Source organism: Sinocyclocheilus rhinocerous, unplaced genomic scaffold (assembly GCF_001515625.1).
Source record: "Sinocyclocheilus rhinocerous isolate Xijiao unplaced genomic scaffold, SAMN03320098_v1.1 scaffold604, whole genome shotgun sequence".
Taxonomy (NCBI): domain Eukaryota; kingdom Metazoa; phylum Chordata; class Actinopteri; order Cypriniformes; family Cyprinidae; genus Sinocyclocheilus; species Sinocyclocheilus rhinocerous.
Genome location: NW_015658518.1, coordinates 1,665,050 through 1,677,060, shown reverse-complemented (window position 1 = coordinate 1,677,060; position 12,011 = coordinate 1,665,050). Strand labels below are relative to the sequence as shown.

At 37.7% G+C, this 12,011-nt stretch overlaps 1 protein-coding gene across 1 annotated transcript in view; it reads right to left on the bottom strand.

The window, feature by feature from the left end:
- Positions 1 to 12,011, bottom strand: part of LOC107722459 (cadherin-13-like) — a 313,349-nt gene that overhangs the window by 220,849 nt on the left and 80,489 nt on the right. Inside the window, exon 2 of the mRNA XM_016530814.1 lies at positions 4,332 to 4,452. Coding sequence (XP_016386300.1) covers positions 4,332 to 4,452 — 121 coding nt within the window. The remainder of the gene's footprint in view (positions 1 to 4,331; positions 4,453 to 12,011) is intronic.

The window sequence follows — 12,011 nt, the reverse complement described above, 5'->3', positions numbered from 1 at the left end:
GCACACGTGTCGTTCAGTTTTGAGTTCGCTGGAAAATCATACTGAGTAAGTGCACAGAATAGTAATTGTACTTTTATTATGCCACATGCTGCTCACATATTATTGTAGCCCAGTTTGTGCTGATTACAGTGTTATTAAACTTTAGACATTCAAATGTTTGTAAGCAACTGAAAAAAGCACAAATGTCAGGCATGTCAAAACTTTTCCAGGCCCCAAAACACCCTCGGACCCCAGATTAAACTGCAATAATATTTCAAAATATTACTGTTTTACTGCATTTTTTGATCAAATAAATGTAGCCTTGATGAGCATAAGAGACCACAAAAAAAAAAAAACTCATACTAAACTCAAACATCTGAACAGTAGTCTGTGTATGATTTACATACACATTTCTATGAATCTATAAATACGAATGAGTTTGCCCTGGCCAGCGTATTTCTTCTGTTACAGCTATACTACCTGCAAGGATTTTGAGCATAGAGCTTGCAGCAAATAAGCTTCATGAAAACCAAGTGTACTTCTCTGACTGAATGATCACGCTTTCGCAAACAAGCATGGTAATGCATTGCTTATATTTCGGTTTACTAGGAAAGTTATTTGCACATGTGCGAAGTTGTGCACGTAAGTGAGTGTGTTTGGTGTGTTGTGCTGTGCTGACAGGAGCATATTCAGGGTAATAGAAGTGCACAGTGGTTACAGGGTGACTCAGTAAAGCGGAACTGAGCTCTGTCTCCATGTGCATGGATCGCTGGGTCCCTAGATGACAGAATGCCTCAGCACCCTTCCCAATAGAATAGAATAAAAAGATTGAAACTCTGAGCGAGATTGGCCAGCTTGCTGAATTGGTGATAAAATATATATTTTTCCATTGGAAAAAGTGGCACTTCTCATTGCATTTTTGGCCTGATGATGGAGCTTTCACCTCGTTTCTTTATCTGTCAGCGTAATGAGTTGAGTGGTGTTCTATATAAGTGTAATCATGTTCTGTAGCTTAAGTAAACTGAAATTCAAAGGGAACAATCTTTTGTAAGGACTGCCGCCACTCTCACTCTTCTAATTACATGGATCAATGGCTCCACCCAAACACAAAAACTTGGAACACAGCGGTCAAACGGGCTCCAAATCGGTGACTGTGTGCAAACTCAACAGTCATGCCCAGTCGCACACACAAACACAAACGTTCACAAAAAAAACTCATCGTCACACAAACTTGCAGCATCCACAGTACTGTCTTGGCTGACTACGGTGCCCATTCTTCCTCTTTTAGCTGTGCAACCTGTTGACACGACTGTCAATTTGGGAAGAGGAGACGGAAAAGAAAGGCACTTTGGAAGAGATGCTAGATTCCCACTGGGGCCCGAAGCGGTGCCAGCTAGACATTACTGCCGATCCCAGAGGAGTTGAAGAAAAGCTTGAAGACATTACTGTGCATCTCCGAGGAGACACGGTCCAGTGAATTGTGACAATCAAGAAGAACAGTTGTTTTGCTTTTTTGAACGAGGACTGACAATCATCGCAAGACTCTATGAGATCCCACAGAGCCTGATTTGCCAATCAAATCACTCCCGCCGTTCTGTTAAAACACAAATCTTTCAGGATTTCTTTCAGGTTACATGGTTGGAATTTACAGCCTTAACCTTAAATGTTCTTCAGAATTAAACTGCTAAATGTTCATTTTTAGGTCTTAAATATGATAATGTTCTAAAATGCTATGCATTATTATAATATAAATAATGGCTGTTACTTTCGTAGTTCAATATTTAGTGACTTCTGAAATGACAATAACTTAAAAATATATTAATCATAATACACAAACACACAGAATTTGGTAACGACAACCTCATGCCATAATCAAATTAACTTCTGAAAACTGCAGGTAGTCACAACCACATGTATTGTACATAAAATTCTGTGCACAACTACTGTAGTTGTCAGTGTTCGGGAAAGTTACTTTTAAAAGTAACGCATTGCAATATTGCGTTACTCCCTAAAAGAGTAACTAATTACGTTACTTACGTTACATTATGTTACGTTACTTTTGAGTTACTTTTTGGGGGGGGCAGGGCTTGCTTGTTTGTTTTTAATATAAAAAGTTCTTGTTTTACATATATAAAAGCCATGTAAAAGCCCTTTCACAACAAATGTGAAATGAATATGCCTCAGGCTGAAGGAAATGTAAATTCATGTCTGTACAGTAGAGGGCGCAGCTCAAGCAAACTGCATGAAGCATATGACGCAGGAGAAGAAAGTTCAACACTATTCAGCAATAACAAAAATGAAACACAAATGTGTCATATTTGCTTATTAGTATGCTTGAATTGGATCATCAAAGGTCAGTAGCAAAGACATGGGTTAATAAAATGGGATTACATACATAAATGATATTTGTCTAATTTAACATTTAATTATTGCAGGTTTGTATAATATTCTGAGTTTGCATTTGACTGTTTTTATTCACTTTGAGGAATATTGAATCTGTTTTTGTGCAGGTGAGATGAGTAAATACATGTTCACACAGCATGCACAACGTTTCTGCACTTACTCCCTATTTCTCTCAATATGGCAACACTAGAGCTGTCAGTCAGGACATGGGAAACAAAGTAACTGGAGTTACTTATTTGAAGAAGTAACTCAGTATATATGCCAAATATATGACTACATTAAAATAAGTCCCATAAACACAATGTAACTGACAATATTTATAAGCAACATCCCAAAGACGCTGATAATATGTGGACATGGCAACACTGAGTAGCACACTGTTCAAAATCTTTGCGTGCATAAACAACAGATAGAAGGATAGATAGACAACAATAGAATGACTGATAGAACGACAAAATGATGGATAGAATGACAGATAGAATGACTGGTAGGATGATCGATAGATAGAACAATAGATAGACTGAATGATGAATCGACTGAACGATAGATCAACCAATAGATGGAATGATCGGTAGAACGGTCGATAAATAGAACAATTGATTGATAGCTAAACCAATCTAATGATAGATAGAACAATTGATCGATAGAACGATTGGTAGAATGATTGATCGAGCAAGAGAAAGACAGAACGACTGATATGACAATCAGTCTACAGGCGATAGACTCATTGTCTATCGATCAAGCGATAGATAGAACGAACAAACAATGGATGTATGGATGGATGGACAAGTTGGTAGCTGTTTAAGCATAGTACATCAATTTCAAGCAGTTCAACACATTCAGGCTATTTTGTGGACCGGTTATGAATATCAAGCTTGGCTATACTCCTCCACTACTACTATCTCTCATGACTTCGTGCCAGTTTTCCACAATCAGGGATCAGTGTAGTACAAGCACCTCACACTTATATTCCATCCTGCTTGAGCGAAGCCACTGTCTGCCTGCTCTCACTGCAGCACTGACCTCTGCAGCATGTTTGGTCCCCTGTCTGATTACTATTCACACACAGTACAGGACCTAGGGACATCTCTGAGCTGAACACCACATAGTGGATTGCATTTTTTTCATTTATTTTATTAATTTCTCATGTTAGGCTTGAGGGGTGGGTAGGTTACAACTCCACCAGGCAACACATTGTTTATGATTTATCTGAAAACTGATTAATATGTTGTTGCTCCCAAAACACTCATGGTGTTGCCTTTTTCATGCAAGGCAGTGTAGGAGTATCCTGTGGGGACGTACATGCTTAATGTGTAATTAGACTGTAATTTCATTAATCACTCTGATTCTCGGGGTTCTCAGGAGAGTTTCATTGTGCGAACGTGGAGACCTGTGAGGAAACGACTCCTTTATTAGCAGTTCTTGCTCTCTGCTTTTCTTTTTTCTGCTGCGTTCTAAAGTTTTTTGATAATCTGTCCTAACTGCCTCTGAAAAACATGATGCAGACAGAAAATGTCTGAATGGCGGCGTTGTCTGCCAGAATCTTGACATGAATTTTTATGCAGAAAGTTGTACGCAGCTGCAGCCGTCACGAGCAGCAGCCACTGGAAGAGACTGGAATCGCAAAGGCTTTGTAAACATCCTCACAATCAAACAGAATAATTTATGAGCACCAGATCATTTTGATGTTTTGTTTGGACACTGGAGCCTTTATTTCCTTTTTTTTAATAAATGAAAAAGTATTGTCCATGATAATGAGAATAACGAACAATCAACATTCACCCGAGGCCCTCGAGAACCGTTCTTTCTCCAGCTGGCGTACACATGTGGCTCAGACAGCCACGGTGTGTGAAAGAGAGAAAGCAAGAGGCGAGAGAAAGCCAAAAAACTCAAATTCCACAACCAAACCTGCACCTTCTCATTCACCGATGATGACATCATTGCCGTACCTTGCAGCAGAGGAACGTCTTTGAGGAACCCTCCACTGTACTCCACCTGGTACTCCTTCTCCTGAAATCCCGGTACACATTCAGTCTTCTCTTCCTCTTCCTGCGCTCCAGTGCATACAACCTGAAACAGAAAGATAGATGTCCATTCAATTACTGAATACAGTTGACAACTGTAACATTTCTTAGTCAAGGTTTTTTGTGTAAAGAATTTATACAACCTGATTTTGCCTTTTTATTACATCTTTTGAAAGAGCAAAAAACTCTTGTAAAACTCTTGCTAAAACAAGTGCACTGACCAAATCTGGAGTATTGTAGTTCAGATAGATCAACAAGTCCATTTTCTGTCGAGCCTACAATGACTAAATGCTGCTTTTACGGTGAGCAAGAGCACAATGATTCTGCTGAGGGCTTTTCTGGTCAATTATACCAATTTTAGGTTGCCTTTCACTTAGGAAAGCAAAGCTTGTCTTCATTAAGAATGAAAGGTAATCATCCAGCTTTTAAAACTCAGAGGAAATTGCTGTTTTGTGGCTTTTAGTTCGATGGTAGACGGAGAGGCTTTTTCCCCTTTGTAAAGACCAGTCAGCCATGCAGCACCAACCTTTCTGTCCATCTTCCTCTTTTACTTCCAGCAACATTATTACTCTTTCACACCTATTTTTGCTTTCCATCAATCACCCTTTCAGCTGGAGGGAAACAGAGATTCTTTCTAACAATGACACACCCCGCATGCCATCCTTGAATATACAGCCCTGTTCCTCCTCTCAGTTCTACACAGTACATAACAACTCTAGACACACAGACGGAATTTCAGAGAGCCGCTCAAGAGGTCTTTCCTAGGGAATACATTCAACACAGACTCACTACATCAGAAACATAGAGCATAAATCATCAGGTGCGCTGTCTAAAATGTAAATATTTTAGATTAGATAACCCATTCATGAATAATGAAGGTTTTGGCTTCGTTTCTCCCTTTATGATTTAGTAAAACCCAATGCTTTCTTCACAATCATTCTTTATGAAAGGATATGCACACAGATGCTTTGTAGCTAAAAAAAAAAAAGCTATTCTTTCTAACTTTAAAGAAACTAGCATTAGCCCAGGGCCGGCTCACCCTAAAAGGATATATATCAGTCCTAGTTGATTAATTGGGGTTTAAAAGACAACTAATATTCAATAATATAATCGAATATTATTGAAAATGTGAACTGAATTGAGATGGAAACGACACGTATTTGAGACTATTTATAAAAATAAAAAAAATAAATAAAAAAGCTCAAACGTTACCATAAAGTTCTTTTTAACTATTCATCAAAGAATCCGGAAAAAAAAAATGTATACCTACCTTTAATACAGAAAGTACATGTTCATTTAATAAAATGCATTAAGAATGAAAGGTAATCATCCAGCTTTTAAAACTCAGAGGAAATTGCTGTTTTGTGGCTTTTAGTTCGATGGTAGACGGAGAGGCTTTTTCCCCTTTGTAAAGACCAGTCAGCCATGCAGCACCAACCTTTCTGTCCATCTTCCTCTTTTACTTCCAGCAACATTATTACTCTTTCACACCTATTTTTGCTTTCCATCAATCACCCTTTCAGCTGGAGGGAAACAGAGATTCTTTCTAACAATGACACACCCCGCATGCCATCCTTGAATATACAGCCCTGTTCCTCCTCTCAGTTCTACACAGTACATAACAACTCTAGACACACAGACGGAATTTCAGAGAGCCGCTCAAGAGGTCTTTCCTAGGGAATACATTCAACACAGACTCACTACATCAGAAACATAGAGCATAAATCATCAGGTGCGCTGTCTAAAATGTAAATATTTTAGATTAGATAACCCATTCATGAATAATGAAGGTTTTGGCTTAGTTTCTCCCTTTATGATTTAGTAAAACCCAATGCTTTCTTCACAATCATTCTTTATGAAAGGATATGCACACAGATGCTTTGTAGCTAAAAAAAAAAAAGCTATTCTTTCTAACTTTAAAGAAACTAGCATTAGCCCAGGGCCGGCTCACCCTAAAAGGATATATATCAGTCCTAGTTGATTAATTGAGGTTTAAAAGACAACTAATATTCAATAAATATTATTAATATTATTGAAAATGTGAACTGAATTGAGATGGAAACGACACGTATTTGAGACTATTTATAAAAATAAAAAAAATAAATAAAAAAAGCTCAAACGTTACCATAAAGTTCTTTTTAACTATTCATCAAAGAATCCGGAAAAAAAAATGTATACCTACCTTTAATACAGAAAGTACATGTTCATTTAATAAAATGCCTTAGATATTTGTCTTTCCAAACTGCAGCCTTGTTCTGCTACTCTGCGTTTTGCTGAGGTCTCTTTAGTTGTTATTGAAGCTAATATCCAAGTCAATTATTGAAGTTCAGTCAAAAATGTCGAAGTGTTGGTTTGATTTGCTTTGCGGAGTGGGAGAGCATAGGACGGCAAGGGCCTTGTAAGGAGCCAGCTGGGACACAGAATGCACATTACGAGGGCAGCTCTCAAACAGCTTCTGCACCTCACTGTGAGTTCAGATGAGCAGTCTGGATATGAGATTGTATGCTTCTGCACCGTCACTACCTTCAAATCCCTCGAAAGAAGAATTCATGCCAGGGAGCTTCAGCGTTAGGGAGCTTCAAGCATGTTATTACTACAGCAATTCAGAGTTTCAAGGAAAAACTGCAGCTGAAAAAAAGCCATTTGCGATCGCACACTCAGCAATATGGAAGAAAAAAAATGGAGAATCTCAGCACTGTGTATTTTGAGGAAAAAATAAATGCTTATTTTAGCTTATTTTTTTAGATTTAATGAGCCAAATCTGACAAAAGTGCTGTGTTTACTGAAATGGAAAAAATAATATCATTCTTGTCCTACAGGTTAATTTGCTGCTAAAATAGCACTGCCCTCAGTGACGCTCGGATAGCACTATGCAGACTCTTGTTAAACTCACAAAGGCATACTCTGCTTTATCTCCAGTTTAATGACAAATACATTTGAGGGTTAAGGGCACCGTTTCCAAACAAGGTCTCCACTCTTTATGGTTGTTTCTATTCATCCCACTGCTTCTTCAGTCCTTTAGGAGTTCTCTTAATGGAGTTCCTCATAAGAGAACAGAAGCTAGTTTAGTTACTCAGAAACTCAATGACTTTTCATAGCCGCATACGAAGCAAATATTCTTAGAATTGCCTCAGCAGGGCAGAGATAACATTGCATATAAGACAGCATGACAGAAATTTCTCCAATCAGCATGGTGAACATCATTTGAACATCCATCCAGACAAAAAATGTCAGAGCAGATATTATCAGAGGGCGCCTGTGCACATGTTTGCCCTATCCCGGAACAAAAAGAGAATAAAATGATAAAGAAATAAAGATGAGAAGGAAAATAAAAGGCTGGACATTAATTATGTTGTGTCCTTCAAACTGCCCGAGGCACAAATCTGCAAAGTGTCAGCAAAAAAAAGTGGACAGAACTTGTAAAAATTTAAAAGGGTGTTAAAGGGAAATTCACACAGGACTTCTTACATTCCATCTGGAAAGTTTTTAAATGTGCTCAAGAGCAGGGGTTTGCAAACTTTATGCTAAGGACCCCAAATATGATGATCTCCTAAACGAGACTTAATTTCTAAAATATAGAGTCATATTTTCATGTACAAAGACCCATTTATACTGTGTGAGAAACATATTAGGTGTGATATTATTGCATGAGGACATCATGTTGGTTCTAAAATAAAAGTACATGGTTTACATATCATTTTTTTAATTATGAAAGTTCAGTAATAAAAAAAAAAAAATTAAATGAACATATAAAATTACCAGAACAATATTTACTTTAAGTTGTCTGTATACATAGCTTTTCTATCCACTGTTATTAATATCAGATGTATAAACTATATGATAAAAACCCGTTTATTTTTGCTATTAAAAAACAGTGCAGAATATATATATATATATATATATATATATATATATATATACATAAATATTCCTAAAGGTAAAAATTATATACAAATAAATCTGAAGAAAACATATCATAATAAACTTTTTTTGAATGGATTTTTATACAAAAAAAATAATAATTATACAGTACATTTTCATGTTCCATGTATCCTTCTTGTGGCCCAGTTAGATGAAGCCCTATGAATGATGAATGGCTGATGCTCCATATCACTTTTCATGATGCTGTGTCAAGTTAAAAAAATAACTTCTGACAAGCAGTGCAGCAAATCAATATCAGATTTTTTAAAAATCAATCAGATTAATTAGGGGCCAGGATAACTACATATATTGACAAGTGTATTAAAAGCACCTATAAATGCACTTTATGTTCAATACTGTTGCACTCTGTCAAACTGCTAGAAAGCGTCCTGTGTGAATGGTCACTGTGTGCGTGTGTGAGAGAGTATCCAAGTTGGTGTCAGAGCAGATGACAACCAATAGGAGGACAGAGAAATGAGGTAAGAGGAAAGAGAGAATGTGCACCCTTGCTCACAAAAACGTGTGGCCCTTGTTTGATGTGACAAAAGAAAGCCCAGCGCAAGGGGATTGTGGCGGCCTGCCTTCATCTCCACTGCGTGGCTGCTTACAGGGAGACAGGCGTCCAAAGCAAGAACACCACCTGCTGCCTTGCCTCGACTTATCCCCTCTCTCTCCCTCCCTCAATAATACAGGCTTTTCTTCTCCTCTGTCTGAACTGGAAAGCGTAACTGATTGCTTGGCATGTTGGTCACCTTATCAGTTCATTTCTGTGATACAGCTGTGTGGAGACTTCATTAGTTTCTAATAATTTGACTCAGCATGATTCCCTTATTAAACAAAACTAGAGAAGATGACACTGGTGGGCTGTGATCGAGGGGACAGGGGTTAGGAAATGACAATGTTCCCTGCTGGTCCGGAGAGAAAAGCATTTAAATGTGCTTTTAGAAGTCTCCACTTTTCTTTTAGGTCTTGCTGCTTGTGAACGACAAAGGCGGAAAATTAAATGGATAGTTCACTCAACAATTAAATTCTGTCTGCATTTACTCACCCTCATGTCGTTCCAAACCTGTGGGACTTTTTCCCTCCGTATAACACAAACGGAGATATTTAAGACTTTTTCATGCAATTAATGGTGACTGAAGCTTTCAGCCTTTAAAAAAGCACACAAAGCAGCATAAAGCATCATAAAAATGTAACTATCAGGAAGCCATACAACAGATGGGCCATCCAATGGGCTGGTAACTACTGCAATTTTTTGTACATTTGTACAATTCAACAGATGCAACACAATACATATAAGAGTAAAATATAATGCGAAATGCAGCATTAGTATTGAGATGGGCCTGGATTACGGAGACCCGAAATTCTTTGAATCAGTGAGTTGAATATTGATTGAATCAGCTAGCTGAAGTGAACCAGATCAGTCTGATTTATTAAGAAATCATTAAGGGTCATTAGGTCATTAATTCAGTCACGCAGTATACCATATGTCTTAAAATAGAAGACTATTTAAATTTTCATTGAAGGGTTTAAAGGTTAACATAACTGTTGAGGAACAAAAAAATAATAATACAATTTGAACCAGAACAGTTTGATTTGTAAACTAATCATCCAGGCTGGTTTTGTTAACTGAATGAAGTAACTGATATTTAACAGCTACAACTCTCTCGAACATGTCAAGGGTTAGGGCTCAGATTTCAGAGACTTAAATTTCAATCACTTTCTGATACAGAATCAGTAGCAAATTGGATTACCATTGATGGGTTTTAAGGTTAACAACTCTTGAGGAACAAAAAACGCAGCAAGAACATCACAATCACTGGAACCTGATCAGTCTGATTTGTAAGCTAAACATTCAGTCTGGTTTTGTTAACTTAATTAATCAATTCATAGAAAAGATCTTCAACTCTGTTGACCATGTCCAGATTTTCAGACTTAAATTCCAGTTGGTTTCTTATACAGAGCTTTCATTTGGACAACTTTGAATATAACAAACAAGGTCGTATGGGCCACTTTATGATACTTTTATGGTGCTTTTGCATCCTTTTTGAAGCTTGAAAGCTTCATTCCCTGTTTATTATAACAACACAAAAACATTGTTAAATATATCTCTGCAAGTCACACAGGTTTGGAACAACATGAGGGTGAGTAAATAATGAGAGAATTGACATTTTTAGGTGAACAGTCCCTTTACGTTTGAGGGAAATGATAAAAAGGTAGCAGCAAGGGCTGTGTTTGTTATAAACAAAGATAGGTGTGACAAGAGACAAGACAAATAAAGCATGACAAAGACAATAAGCTTCCAAACTGATGAGTGCCATTTCTTTGAGGTGGCTTTATGAGACCCAGCTGAGATATAGAGGTTATGGCTTACTCAGCTCTTCCTGAGAGAGTCTGGCTTTTTGTTTTGCTTCACTGAGGGGAAACAGAGTTCAAACCCATCCTCCGTCTCCGCTCATAAACTGCGCTATAAAGCCCTGAGTAATACTGAAGATCTAAACGTGTGCCTTACTTTGCGACTACATTAAAACTGAGCCTGGGCAAAAAAGCTTGACGAGTATCTGACAAAACTCTCTAGCTTGTTAGCTTTAGCACTTTTTCAAAGCCGACGCCATAATTTATGCATGCAATTCATGCACGTTAGAAATCCTGCAGTGCTTGATAGCTGGATTCTTTTGGCTTCATCAATAAGGTCAGCGTCTGAGACATCGAATCTCAGCTTCCACATAATGCCTGGATTAATTCTTTCCAATAGAAAGCCTGAAACCAACATACTTCCCTGCAACTACAGCACTGTAAAGCAATAGTTAGCCGATCTAAAGCACTGTAATCCCTCTCCGTGGCATGTAATCTACTCATTAGACCTTCTAACCTCAAAACCTCAAGGATAAAAGCAACAGATGAGAACGTAACCATAACGCAGGCCACAAGCACTAAGAGTCTTTTTCATTCAGATGCTGTGGTAACCCAAAGCAATTTTAATGTCCCATTCTAAAAGCGTTTTACAGCTGCCTATATTGTACAACCTACTTTGCAAAGGGTCATTAGAAAATTTAGTCGTACACCGCATGTGGTAAAATGGGAGACTTGTTTTCCATTGAAGTGTTCTAAGGTTAATATAACTGTTGAGGAACAAAAACAAAAGCAGCAGGAACATTACAATCACTTGACAGACTGCAGATGGCAAAACGTAAAGACTTTCTTTCTGCGGTCGTGTTGCATTCTTCACAATTGATAGCACTTATAGAAGCACATAAACTCACTGATTATTTTTGTGCCTCACAGATTTTTTTCTTAAATTAAGATGTCAGAGGAGTGAATAAGGTTCACCGGGTTTATTGGGTGAGAGAAAAGCAACGACCATATATACAGCGAGTATCAGATCGATATGTCACTAAATTCCTCTGCTAAAAGAGAAAGCTAACCGCTTTAAGTGCGTCCTCCCATCTCCTAGAGTCCAAGTTAAACCTTCTTCTGTCATTCAACTACTAAATGAAAACAAACTGATATCAACATTATCATCACACGGCCATAATTACGGTAGAATAGGCTATTCATTCTTTATAGATCATCTCCCTTAATGCTGCTCAGAGACATCTTTAATCATCTTTAATTAATTAGCCCATTAAAGTCATCAGCAACTTCAATAAGTCAGAAAGAAATTAACACAGACTAAGAAAGTCT